Below are 20,871 nucleotides of genomic sequence, written 5' to 3' on the forward strand. Positions count from 1 at the left end.
CCATCTGCCACTTCTCAGCCCAGTTTTGCATCCTATCAATTTCCCGCTGTAACCTCTGACAGCCCTCCACACTATCCACAACAACCCCAACCTTTATGTCATCAGCAAATTTACTAACCCATCACTCCACTTCCTCATTCAGGTCATTTATAAAAATCACGAAGAGAAGGGGTCTCAGAACAGATCCCTGAGGCATACCACTGGTCACCGACCTCCATGCAAAAATGACCCATCTACAACCACTCTTTGCCTTCTATGGGCAAACTAATTCTGGATCCACAAAGCAATGCCCCTTGGATCCCATGTCTCCTTATTTTCTCAATAAGCCTTGCATGGGATACCTTATCAAATGCCTTGCTGAAATCCATATACACTACATCTACTGCTCTACCTTCATCAATGTGTTTTGTCACATCCTCAAAAAATTCAATCAGGCTCATAAGGCACAATCTGCCTTTGACAAAGCCATGCTGACTATTCCTATCATATTATGCTTCTCCAAATGTTCATAAATCCTGCCTCTCAGGATCTTTTCCATCAACTTACCAGCCACTGAAGTAAGACTCACTGGTCTATAATTTCCTCGGCTATCTCTACTCCCTTTCTTGAATAAGGGAACAACATCTGCAGCCCTCCAATCCTCCGGTACTTCTCCCATCCCCATTGGTGATGCCAAGATCATTGCCAGTGGCTCAGCAATCTCCTCCCTGTCCTCCCACAGTAGCCTGGGGTACATCTCATCCGGTCCCGGCAACTTATCCAACTTGCAAGTCAAAACATGCAGTGAAATGCGTCATTTGCATCAACGGCCAACACAGTCTGCGAATGTACTGGGGGCGCCCACAAGTGTGCCCGCACATTCGGGTGCTAACTTACTATCCTTAACCAGTACGTCTTTGGAATATGGAAGAAAACCGAAGCACCTGGAGGAAATCCATGTGGTCACGGAGAACATACAAAATCCAGTTATCTGACTGTTTCCTAGACATTTGGTTTTGTTTCAGGTTTTCAGTGTCTGTGAGTTTTCTTTTGTGTGCAGGTAACTTCAAGCAGGAGTTCTCTACAGGAAAAAAGCATCCTCTCTACTACTTATACTAACTGAATATTACTTCACCCTTTATTTTTAGAGATATTATATAGAGGGAAACAGCACCGCCTCACCTGGAGTGCAGGATCCTGAAGTATCATCTTTAGATGATGAGGCATATGAAGATTCAGACAGATTACCTTACTCCCAAGCTGGGAGCATGCCTACAGGGGAGACCAGAGGATGGAGTGTGAGACAGCCTAGTGTGGACAGCTCTGGGACTCATGAGGAGACACCTAGACAACAATTACATGTTGGTAAGTGAATCCTGGAGTGAACATGGAAACATACAGTGAATTGTGTTGTTTGCATTAATAACCACACAACCTCAGGATATGCTGGGGACTTCAGTGTCGCCATACATTCCATCCCCAGCCTGGTTGGCCCACCATGCCTTGCAAAACAACAAAGAACGCAACAAGCAACGAAACAAAAACACCAAAAACAAGCCCTGTTCCTCCCACCCACACACACACGGACAGTCCTCCATCTCTAGGACAGGCCTCCGGTATCCAGGCTTCAGTCATCGGGCTTCAATTTCAAGCTCTGATCTTCTCCTCCCTCCTACCCAACACCCACAAGTGGATAGTCCTCCAGCTCCAGAGGCTTCAGTTTCCAAACTTCCAATTGACCTTCAAGCTCCGAGCTTTTCCTCCCTCCTCCCACCCACACAGGCAGTCCTCCAACTCCAGGCTAACCGATTATAAATTCCCAAGCTCTTGAAGTAACTGCTCCAGAAACCATTAATTTATATGCACCTGACGGTTTCATCTTGGTATTTGCACCCAAAGGTAATGCAAATAATTGCCAGCCAGCAGGCAACGGCCCTTTCCTCTGTCAGCTGGCCCAGAGAAATGGGCAAGGAGGCAGTGAAAGAAGAGTTCACGGCCATGTTGGGCCGTGACTTTGTTTATAGACACAGAACTGTCGATGTTGGAATCTGAAACAAACAAAAGAAAGCTACTGGAGGAGCTCCGCAGATCAAGGCAGCATCTGTGGAGAGAAACTGACCGTTGATGTTTTGGTTTAAGACCAACCATCTGGACTTAGATGGGGGCATAGGGTCAGAGCTTTGCTGAAGACTGGTAATTTCATATCAGGATCTTCAATCCAGAACAAAAAAACAAAGTCCTTCCCACAATTTTTGTTCTGATTCCAGATTTTCAGCATCATTGTCTTGTTTCCAAAATCTGGGTATGCAGTGCGAAGTAAACATCTCTCAGACAATTATTTCAGCTGGTATCATCTTAATGTGGAATTGAATGCTAAGTGTTTATCAGTGTCCTTGAACAAATTTTGCTCATCTTTAAATCAATGGGGCTTACTCCTAAAGTTGATTCTTTCCTTGTGTGAACTAGCAATCTAAGTGGGCAATGAAACTCAATTTTTATATAAAAATCAGTACAGAAATGAGTACCAGCCACTGAGGTGATCATTAGGATAGTTTAAACTTTTGTCCAAGGTGTAGGTTTGGTGTGAGAAATTATACGGTGCCGGCAAGCCCTTCAATCATCCTTTGTAAAATAGATTTACTTTTGAAAGTGGGATGATTGTTCCATTAAAAGATTATAATTAGGATTTGTTAACTAACTGGGTTTTGTTTGTATTCAGGCAGTGCTCAGTCAACTGGATCCAACTTCCCTTTGCCAGACAAGTCAGATGTTGGATCTTCCCGATACACAAGCAGCACCAGCATCTTCCAGAACTACGCCATGGAGGTAACCAAGCTCCGTGTGCATTCACCTCGGTTATTGTTTACAGTCGAAAAACGTAGCTTGTGCTTGTAGAAGCCCCATTGCTGAACTGTTCACACAACCTAAGGGCTCACTCTCAACAAATCTTCATCTCATGTTCTCAATATTTATTACTTATTTAATTTTTCCTCTTTCATTTAGTTTTTGCATAGTTTACTGTCTTTTGCATCTTGATTGTTTCTGTCCTGTTGGACGTTTGTTGATTCTTATTGTGTTTGTTGTATTTACTGTGAATGCCCACAAGAAAATGAATCTCAGAAGTGTTTATGGTGACATACATGTACTTTGATAATAAAATTTACTTTGAACTTTGGAGAGTGGCTTAAGATTATATGATGCTCCTAATGCTGCTGAGTGTCCCAGAGTGCTTTACAAGAGAGTAAAACACAGTAGCCAAAGATTTCAGAAATAGATTCATCATCAGAGGATCATGAGGGGAAACTTCACTCAGAGGGTCATGAGAGTGTGGAATGAGCTGCCAGCATAAGTGGTCCATGCAAGCTCGATTTCAACATTTAGGAGAAGTTTGGATAGTTACATGGATATTAAAGGTATGATCCCAGTGCAAGTCGATGGGAGTAAGCAGTCTAAATGGTTTTGCAATGGACTGGATGGGCTGAATGGCCTGTTTCTGTGCTGTACTTCTCTATGACTATCAGTGATATTTGATACGAAGTCTGTTGTTTCTGCACATGAGGTGATGAAGTGCAACAGCAGAAATGTGGATTTGAACAACTTTTGAAAATGGGAAGAGCAGGAACATCGCATATGAGTCGAAAGGTCCAAGAGATTTGACTCACTGGAACTGAGGGTCAACAGGGGAGAGGAAGACCGTTGTTTTCAACAGATCAGGTTGGAGTAGTTCCATAGTTGGAATTGCCAAGGCTGTAGAGAATTTTCTGAGGATTTTAAACCTAGTATATTGGAGAATGGAGAATAGTGGGGAGCTGGATGTTTTGGAGGTTGGTGAGGACTGTACTGATGAAGCTGAGATATAGAAGAGAGCCTTAGCACTACAGAGCTCAGGTGGGAGGTGGAATCATGAGTTTTTCATTCATTTTGGAACCTTAGCATCACTGGCTTGGCCAGCACTTGTTACCAATCCCTAGGTGCCCTTTGAAGGTAGTAGTGAGTTGCCACCTTGTTGAACCATACAGTCTGAGTGAAGCTACTTCTTTTATGCCGTTGCATGTCGATTTTGGCCCCAGTGGCAATGAAAGATTGGAAATGTATTTCGAAGTTTGCATGATGTATTAATTCTCTTTATTTTCCGTGAGGAACTTCATTTGTGCAGTGGTAAGGACAACATCACAAAGCTTAAGATACACACCACCACACTACATATAGTTAAGCACAATAGAAAATGCAATAGATACAAATACTAAGAATTAATGCATGTAATTTAAAATACAAATATATGTAATGAAACTAACTTTTTACTGTCAAAGCTGCTATACATGTTGTCTATTCAAAACTGGGTATTGAGGAGGCAAGTGGAGGAAGGATAAGGCTCTTCTGGTGCTGGTGGGTCAGGGACCCATAGCGGTGTCCAGATGGCATGAGAGTTTAGTGTGTGTGAAGTGTATGTGTAACGTCCTCCAGTATTTGTTGAACCTTCTTTATTGTCCATTTCTTATGGATGCTGCTGAGTGATTCTTGTTCCTGCCAATGATTTTACTACTTATTCTGACAATTCTGTGGAGTGGGCTGAGGTTGATAGCGCTCATTGCTCTGAACCATGCCATGATGTTGTAGGTTAATATTCATTCAATGAAGCATTTATAAAATGTTTGGAGAATTGATGGATAGACCTGAAATTTCCACATTTTCCTGAGGAAAAATGGCCATTGTTAGCACTTGGAGAGTATCAACCCACCATTGGTCTTAAAGGTGATTTTGTTGTCTGTAGTCTTGCTGAGGTGCTTGTATTCTCCAACACGCTTTATCAAATTGGCCACTAATTTCCAGGGTTGGGACAGTGTCCTGTTGTTTTCTGAAGTCCAGTACTATTTCCTTGGTTTTACTGGGTTCAGGTCCGGGTAGTGGTTTGTGCACCATCCAGCAAATGTATTGATTGCCTCATTGATCCAGACATCAGAGTTGATGGTGTCAATGATGACTGTGTCATCTGAGTACTTGGCGTACTGCGTGCCTGGGTGTGAGCTTCTGCAGTCACCTGTGTACAGTGTGAATGAGACTGGTGAGGTAACTGAGCCCTGTGGTGCTCCAGTTGATATTTGCCTGTTGGTTCTCATATAACTATTATACATCACTGCTTGATGTCTGACTGTGATGAAGAAGAGGATGTGGAGTATGAAGTGGGGGTTTACATTCATTTGCTGGAGTTTGTCCCATGAGATGAGGTTGCATAGGGTTAAATGCACTGGAGACATCTACATACAACATCCTAACAAATGATCCTTGCCTCTCCAGGTGTGTGTAAGTATGGTGCACTAACTTTAGTACTGCATCATCCACGTCTCTTTTCAGCCTGTAAGCAAACTGGAGTGGGTCAGTGAGCCCACAACACCACCTGTAGCTCTGGTAGTTGGGGCCTTTCAAAGGACTTACATTCCCAGCGATGTAGGATTAAAGGAGTGCCTATGGGTGGTGAGTTTCCCATCCTTGGTTAGATACTGCCAGAATAGAAGGTGCTGTTGTTATTAGGGTGAAAAACTACAGTGTGTTTAGTAGATGGGGTACACTGTCCATGGTGAATGGAGTAAATATTTAGTGTGGCTGGTGAAATGCCAGTTAAACGGGCTGTTGTGTCTTGGATGATGTGTAGCTCCTCAGAGTCACTGGAGCTGCACTCTTCCAGGAGAGTGTAAAGTACACTGCCACCTACTTGTGTACATTGCCAAGGGTGATTTTGTCACATCCATTATTTCACGTTCGAGACAGAGTTTGTAACACAGGACATGAGCAATAATGTACATCACGATTCGGAACCAGAGCTAACCAAGACAAATAGTTGGTTTCTGTTGATGAGTGCAACAGGTTTAAGATTCCTGTCTGAAGAGCACATTATTCCTGTAACAAAATTGTCACTGTTGGTGGGCCAAGTGTATAATAATGATTGCTGTATTTGGTGGTCAGCATTTCTGGCATTTTTCTATAGAAACATATTGTACAGAATCAGTACTTTTTGATTGAATCAGTAAAACAATAGTCTTTCACAGCGTTTTTTGTTCTTGTTTCCCAGATATTGATCTCCAGCTGTTCTCGGTGTCGAACCTGTGACTCGTTGGTGTATGATGAAGAAATCATGGCTGGCTGGACAGCAGACGACTCCAACTTGAACACAACATGTCCGTTCTGTGGCAACTTGTTCCTTCCTTTCTTGGGGATTGAAATCAAAGATCTGCGAGGGCCTGGCAGGTAACTTATTTTCATTCCTGAAGTAAAATGCAAGTAAGAGAGCTAGTTCTCATATTTCCTTGAGGCATTGAAAGAAGCTATTTGGCCAGTCAAGTCTCTTCTGGCACTCTCAGCATTTCCACCTGCCCCATCACCCACTTATCACTCAGAAAACCTATTCCCACTCTCTCTCTAGTGCCCATCGCCTCTTTCTCCCCCCCCCCCCCAACCCACCAACAACACAGGGGTAAACTACAGAGGGCATGTATCTTGCAGTCTGGCAGGCCTCTAGGTGTGGGAGGAAACCTGTAAGGAGAGAGTGACTTGAACTAGAGAATAGAGGTTAAAATGAGATGAGAACTAGAGCTCGAGGACTGGAACAGGTAGTCATGGGTTAAGTATGAATTGTGAAATATTTAAGGTTAACCTGAGGGGGAACCAGAGGGTGGTGCGAGTGTGGCACGAGCTGCAGGATGCCCCCATTTGGTTCAGGAGTCATGGTCTGGACCATAGGATGCCCCGTTTGGTTCAGGAGTCATGGTCTGGACTATGGGATGCCCCATTTGGTTCAGGAGTCATGGCCTGGACCATAGGATGCCCCGTTTGGTTCAGGAAGTTAGATTTGTTTAAAGTATCATTTGTGTAAATGAATAAAAGTGACCCAGTGAAGTGATCCATAAACCTAACTTCATTTAAGGTTATGGTAGCAAATACAAGTTAATGATTAAAGATGAGCTTTATTTGTCCTGTGTACATCAAAACATACAGTGAAATGTGTCGTTTTCGTCAGTGACTAGCACAGTGACTTGCACAACCCGCAAGTGTCACCATGCTTCCTACACCAACATAGCACGCCCACATCTCACTAACCCTAACTCATATATCTTTGGACTGTGGGAGGAAACCCACATGGTCACAGGGAGAACATACAAACTCATTACAGACAGCGGTGGAAATAAACTTCTTTTACTCCGCTCAGCCTTTGATATATTATCCATCTCAACCCCATTCTCCTACCTTCTCCGTACAATCTTTGATATCCTTCCCAATCAAGGAGCTATCAACCTCCGTTTTAGATACACCTGATGACTTGGCCACCACAGCCATTTGAGGCAATGAACTGTACAGATTCACCAGCCTCTAGCTAAAGGAATTCCTCCTCATCTCTCCAGATGGATGTCCCTGTGTTCCAGGGGTTCCCAACCTGGGTCCACAGATCCCTTGCTTAATGATATTGGCCCATGGCATAAAAAAGGTTGGGAACCCCTATTCTGAGGCTGTGTTCTCTGGTCCTAGATTTTCCCACGATTGGAAAAATTCTCTTCATGTCCACTCTATCTAGGTTTCAATATTCAATAGGTATCAATAAGATTTCTCCCCCCCCTCCCCCCCATTCTTCTAAGCTCCAGTGAGTACAGGCGCAGAGCCATCAAGTTTAGTTTGGGTTTCTTCCAGGAATTCACTTGTCCACTTTTGTGGTATTTCTGAAGTTCATTTGTGAATGTGGGCTTTTTTGAATTTGAGTGAAGAAGATTTGCAGTGTGATATCACTGTGCAAGGCACGAATGTGTGTGTCAGAGTCCATTCTCAATCTTCTGAAAGTTTGGTGTCAAGCTGAATGGATTAGTTATGATAAAGTGACAGTCTGAACAAACTGCCCCATTGCACAACTGCATCTTCATTTCAGACTTCCTTCCCATGACTCATCTGATGATTTTCCTGAATAATATCATTTAAAAAAACTGCAATGTTTTTTTTTTATTTTATAAGGTATTTTCTGAAATCCAGTGCATCTGCAGAAAGTATACAGAATTTGCAGTCTGTACAATCTTGCCGAGGAATTAAGAACTTTACAGTCTCTCCGTCTAGTCTGGGTGTGAGCGATGTCAACAAGCCTCACTCTCCGAGAATTACGGTGCAGGAAGTTCCAGACATGCAATGGTAATGTCAGGGTCACATCCCAAGTCTGGTCGTGCTTTCAACCCAGTGAGAATCAAACCTGCAACTCTGTTGTGCTGTTTCATTGCCAGAGATTCTGCATTCGTTATCTCTTTACTTCAAACGTTTTTGTCGTTATTTCAGTCACAGTAAGTCATTGAAAAGCATAGCAATGAAGGATCCCACAGTCTTGAGAACAGACCCCACTGGTTTAGGCTGACAATCTGATTCCATTTGGTTAAGTTTAGGCTTAGAGGTAAGAGATTTGAAAGGGATGTTAGGGACAGCCTCTGCACATAGTATGTGTGTGAGAGAGTATTTGGAATAAGCTGCCAGAAATAGTGGCTGAGGTAGGCATGGATCAGAGGCACAGTCTCAGAATAGAAGGATGTCCCTTTAGAACAGAGATGAGGAGAAGTTTCTTTAGCCAGAGGGTGTTGAAACTATGGAACTCATGGCCAAGTCATTGGGTATATTTAAAATGAAGGTTGATAAGTTCTTGATTAGTAAGGGCATTAAAGGTTCAGAATCGGGTTTAATATCACTGGTATATGCTGTGAAATCAGTTGTTTTGCAGCAGTATATTGCAGTACATAATTTTTAAAACTATAAATTACAGTATGAAATATATTTTTTAAACATTAGTAGTGCAAAAAGAACAAAAAAAAAGAAAAATATTGAGGTGCAGTAGTGTGCATGGGTTCATTGCCCATTCAGTTACGGGGAGAAGGCAGGAAGATGGGGTTGAGAGCGAAAATAATTCAACCATAATCAAATGTTTTGATTTAAGTAAAATTTGAAAAGACTATCCATAAATAAATTTCTCCACCACTGATATTTATTTTTGAAGAATCTGAACTGAATGGCCTAATTCTGTGTGTATGGTCTTATGTTAGCAATGTTTAAAATCCATTTCAATAAGTACATGGATAGAAGAAGTTTAGAGGACTATGGGCCAAACATGGCAGATGAGACTGGCTCAGTGCTAGTACAGTTGGCATGGATGAGTTGAAGTGAAGGGCCTTTTTAAGTGTTATATGATTGTTTAACTCCATTCATAATTGCAATTGCATTCTAACACTGGAGTAACCAATAAACCTGGCACCTCCAAACTATGTATTTTGAGAAGGAAGCTGTGCGTATTTCCTCATGTTTTCAAAGTTTAGTCTGAGTGAATTTACATATCACCAGGAAAGTAAATCAGAGCAGGGGCTGGCTGTCCTGCCCTAGAGATCTGCTGCTCCAGTCATCAAGATCACAATTGATCTTCCACCTCCAGTACTGTCCACATATCCCAGGAATCTATCGATCAGTGCTTTGAAAAGCATAAAGTTCGAGCACCTGTGACCCTCCAAGACAGAGAACTCTAAAGAATCAGCACCCATTCAGTGACAAAACAGCTTGTCATCTCACCATTGAACAACCTAACTCTAATTCTGAAACTCAACCCTGGTCCCAGACCCTTCAGCCAGCAGAAACCACCTCCCTGTATCTAGTTTACCAGCCGTTTAATGGTTTTGAAACTTCTGATAAGATCTTCTCTCAGTCTTAACTCTACAGAGGTGGGTGAGACTAGAATTGAGGGAAACAACTTCAAGGTTCGGGGAATAGATTGAGGATGGAGCTGAAGAGAAGCTACTATTCCCAGAGAGTAGTGAATCTATGTAATTCGCTGCCCAGGGAAGCAACAGGGATTACCTCATTAAATATATTTAAGACGCAGTTAAAATTTAGCACCACAAGGGAATTGAGGGTTATGAGGATAAGCAGATGGGTGGAGCTGAGTGCACGACTAGATTAGCCTTGATTTTATTGAATGGCGGAGCATGCTAGATTGGCCGACTCCAGCTCCCAGTTTTGTTCTTCTGCACCTGTGTTTGTATCAACATTCGTGTTCATCAGGATATAATAAAGAGAATTTAAATCTGCATTTTATCCTTAATTGTCTGTTTCTTTGTGTTAGTGATGTGCAGCTGCCTTCAGCAAGATGCATTCAGATTCCTTCTGAACGATGGCATGGGATCAGTGAGTCCTTCCCCTTGGAGCAGCCGACAGCCAGAAGCGTCAGTGGGTGTGGCTGTGTGCCCGCCGAGTCTGACACACGGCGACACATCCCCACAGTTCCAACAGGCAGCCTGCCCACACACTTGAGTCACTCAGCGGTATGTGGAGTAATGAAGCGTCATTTCAAAAAATCCTTGGAGAAGAATTAGAACATTACTTGTTCCAATTAGCTTTGGAAAAACTAATTGCTAATTGGAACAATTCATTTTCACTCTGTCCACATTCTGAATTGTGTATGAGTCACAGGTACAGGCAGAGCTGAAAATGAAGCAGGAATGTTTTTATTCCAAAGAATCCTGCTGTTAAAAGATTATTGAACAATAAGATGACCTCTTTACCTCGTTATAATCTTGCACCTTACTGTCTATCCTCACGGCACTTTACTATAGCTGATTTGCCTTCCCTTATACTCCCTCAATGCACTGTATGAAGGATATGCAAGACAAGTTTTTCCACTACACCTCAGTACCGATTTATCAATTTCTGTATTTGTGACTCCCTATAAATTTAAAACTAGTTGGAAAGGGTCAGATTTAAGGTATCAGTCTAAATTTCATAATTTTTAATGCAGACTTATTTTTTCCAACAAAATTATTTTCTGAAATCCTCATACTTGTAATTTTCAAATAATTTATTTTCAGAATATTTTGTTTTAAGTAAAATTTGAAGAGACTATCCATAAATAAATTTCTCCACTACTGTTATTTATTTTTGAAGGACCCATTGGGCTTAGAGTGGCCACTAAGCCATCCTGAGCCCATAACAGTGCCGTACCTGAGTCCCTTGGTATTGTGGAAGGAACTGGAGAGTTTGCTTGAGAATGAAGGAGATCAAGTGATATCCATGGCAACGTTTGTGGATCAGCATCCCATAGTATTCTGGAACTTGGTGTGGTATTTCCGTCGCATTGATCTGCCCACCAACTTGCCTGGACTTGTACTCACTTCAGAACACTGCAACAAAGGTGTGACGGTAAGCCATTTGATGGGCTGAATGGCCTAATTCTGCTCTTATGTCTTATGGGTGAAAAGGATAAAGGGTGGACTTTATTCACCATATACATTTACCTGTATTAGGGATTTGCAGTGTGTGGTGGTTGGAGCACAACATGAAACAGAAAACAACGTTCAACAATTATAAAGGATAAAGAATGTATAAAAATATAGATAGAGGTTAAAGTACAGATATAGAAAAATGTGCATGAGTACCAGCATGCATTATAAAAAGCAATTTATAGTGTTCATGGTCCAGTATTTCAGTGTTCTGTTAACTTTAGGGACTCACTGAAGCTGGAATCTGTGAAAGGGAAAATTGTACATGTCAGTCAGAAGTGGGAATGTTCCTGTTTGCAGTGTTAGTCTGCCCGCACCTCAGCGGATACCGAAGCTGTGTACATGGCAAACAGCAACGCCTGAATAGCAATATTCAGAATTGGCCACTATCACTGTTAACACCAGTACCATGCAAGTAATAGGCAATTATAGTTTCCATTCAGGAAGAACTAAACTGTCTTCCTTTGAAATGTCAATAATAAGTCAAATCACTATAATCAGTAGCATCACATTGACCAGGCCATAATCAGACTAACTATATAAGCACTGTGGTTGCTAGAGTGTTTGGATTCCTTTACACTTTGCCACTATCCGTTAGTCATTGTAGTAGAGCACCACGGTACAGAAACAGGCCCTTTGGCCCATCTACTCTGTACCAAACTATTATTTTGCTTAGTCCCATTGACCCACACCCAGACCATAATCCTCCGTGCCCCTCCTATCCATGTACTTATCCAAATTCCTCTTCAGTATTCAAATCGAACATTTCAATAGTTAAGAGGACCAACATCATCATATGATAGAATACTCTCTACTTCCCTAGACGAGTGCAATTCAAACAAGATTTAAACTTGACAGCATCTGGGATAAAAAGAACTTGCTTGTTTGATGCCCTGTCTAACACCCTCTGACCTTCCTTCCTATACTTTCCTCCAATCACATTAAAATTATGCCCTCGCATATTTGCCATTTCCATCTAGACCAGGAGCACAGAAGTAGTTCTGGAAGGTTACCCACCACCACATTCTCCACACTCAATGATAGCTAATGGGGGGTCCCCAAACACTGGAGTTGCTAGTGCCATCCACATACAATGAATGAATTTTATAAATACTCTGCAGTACACTAGTCATTTCTACCACCTTCAATACTAAATATGTAAGCTTCAGTTCTTAAGTATTTTTCTTTAGTTGTAACTCTAATGTGGAAGAATCATGACTATAAATTGGACAAATAAATTAGTGGGCCAAAATGCAAAGGTTTTGGGCTTTGCTCACTATTATTGAGAGCTGAAGCCTGTAATTAAAAATACAGACGAACTTTCGGCTTCCTAACAGCTGTGCAGTGCTGCTATCCAAATCGGGGTGCTTCCCTAGCGTAGCAGTTAGCGTGACACTATTACAGCTCAGGGTGATGGAGCTCAGTTCCGGTGTTCTATGTATGTTTGTCTGTCCTTTCATGGGTTTTCTGCGGGTGCTACAGTTTCCTCCCACTGTCCAAATGCAGACCAGTTGGCATGTTAATTGGTCATTGAAAATTGTCCTGTGATTAGGCTAGGGTTAAATCGTTGGGTTGCTGGGCATTGTGGCTGGAATGGCCTGTTCTGGCCTGTAACTCTAAATAAATTCAATTTATTAGACTTGGCTCTGCTGATCTTTTGCATGTTGCCAAGTTCCAGTCCATAATCACAGACTGCTGTTTCATTTGGTATAATTAATTATAGACTTTGCAGTGTTTTCTGCACGTTGAGAACTATTGCAGAGATTGGTTTCAGATCCCTGGCATGCAGTAAATGCTCTGCTTCACAGATCCCTCGAAGCTGGATGTCAGAAGACAGCAAACATGTCCTCATTCAAATGCTGTGGGACAATCTGAAACTGCATCAGGATCACAGCCAGCCTTTCTACATCCTCTGGAATGCTAAAAGTAAGTGAACATTTATATTTAACTGATAATTATAATTATGCCTTGATTTTCATCAGTAAAAAGGAAGTGCAAAAGGAAATTAAACAGCTCAGTGTTCAGCTGATTACAGAATTCTACATCAACAATATTGCTGACAATTTTATACTAAGAGATTCTCTTTGGTCTGAGTAGTTCCCAATGCACGCTAGCGTAGGAGGGCAACACAGTAGCATAGCGGCTAACGTTACACTTTACAGCACCAGCAATAAGGGTTCTTTCCCGCCATTGTCTGCAAGGAGTTTGTACATTCACTCCGTAACTATGTGCTTTCCTCTGGATGCTCCAGTTGCCTTCCATGTTCCAAAGACATACTTTGAACTGTAACTTCATTCTCAAAGTACATGTATGTACAACACTGAAATTAATTCTCTTGCAGACGTTCACAGTAAGCAGGCAAGTTTATTTGTATAGCACTTTTCAAACACAAGGCAGTTCAAGGTGCTTTACATAGAACAAGATATAAAAATCAAACATTGAATTCCAGACAGTATGAGTATAAAATCACACAGAAATATATGATAAATAGAAGTTACAGTGCAGGATATTCGAATTAAAAGCTACAGCGAAAAGAAAAGCTTTACACCTCGATTTAAAAGAGCTTAAACCTTTGAAGCTCTTACTAATCAAGAACCTATTAACCCCTGCTTTAAAGATACCCAATAACTTGGCTTCCATAGCTGTCTGGTAATGAATTCCCCAGATTCACCACCCTCTGGTTAAAGAAATTCCTCCTCATCTCAGTTTAAAGGGAGGTCCCTCTATTCTAATGCTATGCCCTCTGATCCTAGACTCCCCCACAATAGGAAACATCCTTTCCACATCCACTCTAAGCCTTTCAATATTTGATAGGTTTCAATGGTCCTCGCGTTCTTCTAAACTTTGGCAAACACAGGCCCAGAGCCATCAAATACTCCTCATATGATAAGCCTTTTTAAAGTGCAATTTGTTGTTTTGTAGTAAATCTTACCTTTGTCTTGGATGTGCAAACACTCCTTGTATGTTAATCCCCTCATTCCTGGAAATCATTCTTGTGAATCTCCTCTGGGCCCTCTCCAATACCAGCTCATCCTTTCTTAGATAAGGGGCCCAAAACTGCTCACAATTCTCCAAGTGCGATCTAATCAATGCCTTATAAAGCCTCAGCATTACATCTTTGCTTCATATTCAAGTCCTCTCAAAACAGATGCTAGCATTGCATTTGCCTTCATTACTGCTGACTCGGCCTGAGTTAACCTTTAGGAAATACTGCACTAGGATTCCCAAGTCCCTTTGCTCTTCTGATTTCTGAATTTGCTCCTTGTTTAGAAAATAGTCTGTCCCTTTATTTCTTCTACCAAAGTGTGTGACTATATACTTCCTGACACTGTATTCCATCTGTCACTTCTTTGCCCATTCTGTCTACAGCTCTCGGCTTTCTCAACACTACCTGCCCCCCCACCTGCCTTTGGATTTATTATCCACAAACTTCACCGCAAAACCCTCAATTCCATACACTATATTCCATTAGGATGGACCTATTTCCCTTAAAGGAATGGGGAAACAAGATGATGAGGTCCAGACAAGAGAAAATCTGCAGATGCTGAAAATCCATGCAACCCACACAAAATGGAGGAGCTCAGCAAGCTATGCAGTATCTGCAGAAAAGAGTAAATAGTTGACATTTTGAGCTGAGACCTTTCAGCAGGTTTGTGTGTGTTGCTTGTGTAACATCCTGGGAAAGGTTTCACTCCTAATGTAATGGTCCTTCTGTAGAAGCAGTGTTTGGGTTATGGTTAGAGATAATGGGTGCTTTGGAATATGAGCTGGGTCTTTTGTTTGGCGTGAGATGAAGATAGGATGCTGGAGAGAACCTGTGGTAGGATACGACCCGGTGGGAAGATCATGATTAGATGGAGCCAGGCGGCAAGATCGACTGAGGGTCGGTGAATTGAGCTCCAACTGCTGCATGTTTGATTGCTTAATTATAATGGGACCTTTTTGTTTTTTCTTTCTTTACTAACTCTTTAGTTAAGGTTCATAAATATAATTCCTTTAATCGCATTCAGTGAGCTGTCTGTTGTATCTTGGCACTGAATCGTAACAGGGTGGTAAATTACACAGCATCCACACAAACCGGTGTTTGGAGTGGGAGAGCCATCTCAATCTCACAGGTTTGGCATGACTGGAGTGCGTCTTCCCTAGACTTGTGCGGCCAAGGAAACCAGCAGGGTTTCATTTGGTAAGGTCCAGATTCATTGTCTGAAAGAGTGCTGGAGGCAGAATCCCTCCCCAGATCTAACCAATACTTGAATGTGGACTTGAAGATCCATTATCTTTCGGGCTACAGGAGGATGGATTCAGGCTGGCTGGCTCAACCTGAGCATAAAGGAGGCCCAATGGCTTCTTACCATGTCTTAATATGAGCTTTGCAGAACATTAAAGACCTGAGCAGTTAGTGTTTTGAGCTTCAGGGAATACAGTTCAGTTGAAATGGGAAATTATTTTCTTACCTCATCTGAAAATCAATTCCAGTTCATTAATGAGGGGTCACTTCACTTAGGGCGTGCACAAGGCAGTTGGCTCAGTTAAGGTCTGTCAACCTACAAATGAGAGATGATGCTTGGTGCTGGATTTTTTTAAAGCATTTAATCAGGAGGGCAAGATAAACCTTTAACCAGCAGTTCCTTCAGCAAGTTATTTTGTGAAGTTTGTTCTGACTGTGACTAACACAACTTTCTGTGTCTTCACAGGTCTTAATTACACTCTTTTATTCGAGAGTGAGTGTCAAATTTACTCCTGATCTATTGTCATCAATGATTATCTGTTGAATGGAAATTCTATTTAGATTTTTCTTTAATTATTGTGGTTATTTTATTCATTTTAAACTAGAATTTCAATATTTACACATTTCAGAAAATCCACGCCAGGAAATTGTTTGCTGTGGTTCCAATCACTTTTCCACCAAATGCTTTTTAAACTGCATAGATTTTGAAATGTATGCATTGTAAAAGGTTTCAAACTAATCTAATCTAATCTCTTTGTGTAGTTTTGCATACATGTTATGAAGTTATCCAGCTCCTGCTGTCATGCCAGTAATCGCTCAGCTTCTTGAGTTGTCCTGTCACTTGGACAATGTGCATTACAACAGCTCACAGTTCATTCTGTATGACAGTTGGAAAGTGGAAATTTGATCAACCTTAAGCAGATTGAGTACACTGGTGACAGGGGTCTTGTGATAAATGGGCATTTGTTCCTGCCCACCTTCCCACCAGCCCCGCCCCAACACTCTTCCTAGGTGAGCTTCCTTTGTCCCTCTCCAATACCAACACATCCTTTCTTAGATAAAGGGCCACTCCAAGTGTGGTTTGACCAATGCCTTATAAAGCCTTAGCATTACGTCCTTGCTTTTTATATTCTAGTCCTCTCAAAATTAATGCCAACATTGCATTTACCTTCCTCACTACCCACTCAACCTACAAGTGGTCTTTGGTTGTCCATTTTTGTTATTATTGCATGTGGGACTGATCATCTTGGCCATAACTCCATTATCCAGCCCAAGGGACTGGTAACATGAAAGTTGCATGCAGTGCTGCAGGAAAGGAACATTAGGAGGAATCAAAGGGACTCTTAAGTTCGAACACAGCCAATATTTCACAGTGGTATTGGGTGGGGTGTGAAATATAAACAGATGTAGGGAGAGTGAAACAGATCTCTGAAAAAAGATTACTCATGTTCATCAATTATACTTGCACATTCTAGCAAAGACACACACTGATCCAGCTTGAGAAATGCTTTGCTGACAACCGGGTTGGTGGAAGACAAAGAGAGACCACACATGCATCAGCTTATAAATCTCTTTACAAGTTCGTCAGAATCTTTGTTTCTATGTGTTCTTGTCACAGCTATGAGAAAGCATTGATTTTTCTGCAGGCTACAATGTAAATCAAATTTCCAAAGTGGATCTTCGACAAAAATGCCTTACCGAAATTTACCAAATCACAGCTGCTTCAGACCATTTCCAAGCTGTTTTGGAAGACTGGCCCAGGAGTAAATTCTCTCTTTTTGGAGTACAGTTCCTTCACGCAAGAAACATCTCTCTCCTGTTATCTTAGGGTACATCCACACTATGCCGGATAAATCCGTAACCGAAGCTTTTTCTCTTCATTTTTAACCTCCGTCCACACTAAACTGGCGTTTTCGTCCCCCGAAACCGGAGCTTTTCAGAAACACTTTCCAGGGTGGGTATTTTTGAAAACGCTGCTCGGGCAGATCAGTGTGGACGGGGTAACCGGAGATTTCTGAAAACGCTGTCAGATTGCAGCGCGCTATTTCATTGTTTTCTTGAACACGGCCTAACAATTTCAGAACAGACGGCAAAGAGACTGAAGCCAGAAGAGTTAGAAATGTACTCACCAAATACTTTGACTCATAACTTACTGAATAAATAAGTATACTTTACTCACTTTGCCCTGTTTTCTGTCCTTGCTCGTATGAAGGTGGTTTACCTATTTATGCAAGTACTTCTCTGACAATAGATGTGTAACAGCCTAATGTAACATTGTATGGAAATACAAGATAATACTGATGCAGACATGTTTTACGCATTTAACGAGGTGCTTTATTAATGCAACAGAGTTAGTCAGTTTTTCAATGTTCGTCGTCAGCCAGGTCATACTGTCCGTGAACTCCCTGTTGGTTGCCTCCATACGCTTCAGTATTTGTTTTTTTTTACTTTTAAATCTTACTGCGCAAGAGCCAACAGCTGCCCGTCGTTTAAGTTTTTCTAGTCTGTAACTGAACAAACACAGTCTTTCACAGCGAGATTCAACACTAAACGTGTTGCTTGTTTTTGGTAGATGTGTCCTGCACATGCGCAATAGGAGGTGATTCGATGAAATCTCCGTTTCAATGTGGATAGAGATATTTTTTAAAATGCATAGTATGGATGCCTATCGTTTTTACGTGAAACCAGCGTTTTCAAAATTATCCGGTCTAGTATGGATGTAGCCTTAAACTGAAGCTTGGTAGAATTTCAATAGTTCAAGAAAGTTGCATGTTAATGGTTTTTCAGTGACGGGTTCCTTTTACAATCTATAGATGTGGTGATAAGTTTTATTGTTAGAACAAAGTAGGCGATTAAAATAGATAAAAGCTATTTGAAGAAATTATACATTGTCATTGTGAAATAACTAGAATACGTTTAGAATTATTGTTGTTTTTCCAACCAACAGCTAAAAAACATCCTCTTGTTCACACTGTGCGGGACAAAAGCCATGTATTTAACAAGGATTTTCTGGATGGCATCGTTAAGAGCATCCAGATGAACAACATCTATAAACCAATGAGCAAGATTCTAGATGTGTTGAGCACACAGCCAAATCTGAAACGGCAAAGGTATGTGAGGAGCTATTTACACACACAGCGGCCCTTTCTCAATCTGCTTTTTAAAGTTCAAAGTAAATTTTATTATCAGAGTCCATATATGTCACCCTTTACAACCCTGAGATTCATTTTCCTGCAGGCATACTCAGCAAATCTATAAAATAGTAACTAACAGGATCAATGAAAAATTAGACTACAGAAGACAACAAACTGTAAATGCAAATATAAACAAATTGTAATAATTAATGAGATAAGGTAAAGAGTCATTAATAGGAGATCATTTGTTGTGGGAACATCTAAATGGATGGGCATGTGAGTGTAGTTATCCACTTTGGTTCAAGAATGTGATGGTTGAACTTGGTGGTGCAAATGCTGAGGCTCTTGCACCTTCTACCTGTCACCAGCAGCAAGAAAAGAGCCTGAATGATGGATACTGCTTTTATGTATCAAACACAAAGCACACCTTGTTCCATGTTTCAAACTCCCCAGCGCAGTTAATTCTATTTCAAGTCTCGATTCTCATGATATATAAATTGTTTTTGACTTGTTCAGATGCTGAGTTATATTCTGGGAAATAAATGGGTTGTGAGGGACAATTGTCATCTTCACCATCTGCTCTTGTCCTTTGAGCATCTTTTTCTGTCAAGTGTAAAGTTATTGCATTATCCATCTGAAGCATTATAAAGACCAACTAATGAGAGAGAGTTGATTTTTAAAAAATTAACAAGAATGTGCAGGATGCTTTTTTTCAGATTTCTAATTTGCTTTCAATTCTTTGAAGGAGTCTATACAGGGAAATTCTGTTCCTGTCGCTTGTGGCTCTTGGGAAGGACAACATCGATATAGGTAATGTTTCTTCCTACCTAACCACTCAATACCAGAAATGTCTAGTGCCCCATGCAGACCACAAACAGGTTATCAGCACTCGCCATGTAAACTTTATCGATTCTAATCTGTTAAGCTTTTTATAATAAGATGATCTGTTCTGACCTAATTAGACAAGATTAACCAATGTGTGTCACTACTTCAGAAGAGCCATTAGTACCTGTCAGTGAAAGCACATCAGTTTTATTCACCAGTAAATTAAATAACCAAGGTCAAATCAGTTGTAAGTACAGTAATATCCACAGACTGTTGGCATCAGTTTCTGATTAACAGTTCTAAGCCAGAGAATAAAATTACTGAGGATGTAAAGACTTGCTAATTTATCTATAATAAAAAATAATTTACCTATAATACAATTCATATTTTTTTACTGAGTTAAGTATTGTATGTAATTAGTTTTGCTACATCAAGTGTATGGGACATTGGAAAAAAGTTGAATTTCCCCATGGGGATGAATAAAGTATCTATCTATCTATCTATTCCTTTTTTGGAGATCTGTTGATCTTCAAATCAGCATAGACAGAAATTGCTTGGTTTTGAAAATAAATTTTTGTAAACCCATCTTCTGTGTAAGAGTAGAGCACATTGTCTTTTAGATCTGGGGATGTTGTCCATCAGATTCTTTGGATGTCAAGATTAAGATGCAATCATATGGTTGCAACAAGTTTATTAGATAAGAAATGAGACATAGGAGCAGAATTAGCCCATTCGGCCTATCGAGTCTGTTCTGCTACTGGATTATGATTGATTTATTTTCTCTCTTAGCCCCATTCTGCTGCCTTCTCACCAAAGCATTTGATGGCTGACTAATCAAGAACCTATCAACCCTCACTTTAAATATATTTGGCCTCCACAGCTGTCCACAGATTCACCATCCTTGGTTAAAGAAATTCCTCCTCTTCTCTGTTCTAAATGGAAATCTTTCTGTCCTGAGGCTGTGCTCTAGACTCCCACATCCTCTTCAACATCCACTCTATCTAAGCTTCTCAATGTTTAATGGGTTTCAGTGAGATCCCTGCACATTATTCCAAACTCCAGTGAGTACAGGCCCGGAGCCATTAAATGGAACCCTTCCATTCTTGGAATCATTCTCGTGAATCTTCTCTGGAGCCTCTCCAATGCTAGTGTGGGATTTTGTGAATAAAACATACAAGGGTTGTTTTATGTGCTGAAAACAAGCCGCAGCTCTTTACTTCCAAAATGAACGAATCAAATGTAGTTGCCTTACACTGATGTCATTACATCAAGACACCGTCTCTTAAAGAGGACGCAATTCAATGATGGTGTTTTGAATTATGTAGAACAGTTTCTATAATGAAAAATATGTGCCATCTGTCACCCATTATATTGCCCTACACTGGCATATCTTTTAGATAAAATTTCATCATATATACCAGTCAGACAA

General features: G+C 41.0%; 1 protein-coding gene across 9 annotated transcripts in view; it reads left to right on the plus strand.

The window, feature by feature from the left end:
- dennd4a (DENN/MADD domain containing 4A) overlaps nt 1–20,871 on the plus strand; it is a 168,414-nt gene that overhangs the window by 145,652 nt on the left and 1,891 nt on the right. For 6 of the 9 annotated variants that reach the window (XM_073032736.1, XM_073032740.1, XM_073032743.1 and 3 more), the window contains 10 exons: nt 1,128–1,344; nt 2,699–2,805; nt 6,047–6,222; nt 7,972–8,142; nt 10,103–10,301; nt 10,921–11,175; nt 13,064–13,181; nt 15,950–15,976; nt 18,431–18,593; nt 19,363–19,427. In XM_073032736.1, the coding sequence (XP_072888837.1) occupies nt 1,128–1,344; nt 2,699–2,805; nt 6,047–6,222; nt 7,972–8,142; nt 10,103–10,301; nt 10,921–11,175; nt 13,064–13,181; nt 15,950–15,976; nt 18,431–18,593; nt 19,363–19,427 (1,498 nt within the window). The remainder of the gene's footprint in view (nt 1–1,127; nt 1,345–2,698; nt 2,806–6,046; nt 6,223–7,971; nt 8,143–10,102; nt 10,302–10,920; nt 11,176–13,063; nt 13,182–15,949; nt 15,977–18,430; nt 18,594–19,362; nt 19,428–20,871) is intronic. The other 3 variants (XM_073032739.1, XM_073032744.1, XM_073032742.1) reach the window with 2 other exon arrangements.

This window comes from Hemitrygon akajei, chromosome 30 (assembly GCF_048418815.1).
Source record: "Hemitrygon akajei chromosome 30, sHemAka1.3, whole genome shotgun sequence".
NCBI lineage: Eukaryota > Metazoa > Chordata > Chondrichthyes > Myliobatiformes > Dasyatidae > Hemitrygon > Hemitrygon akajei.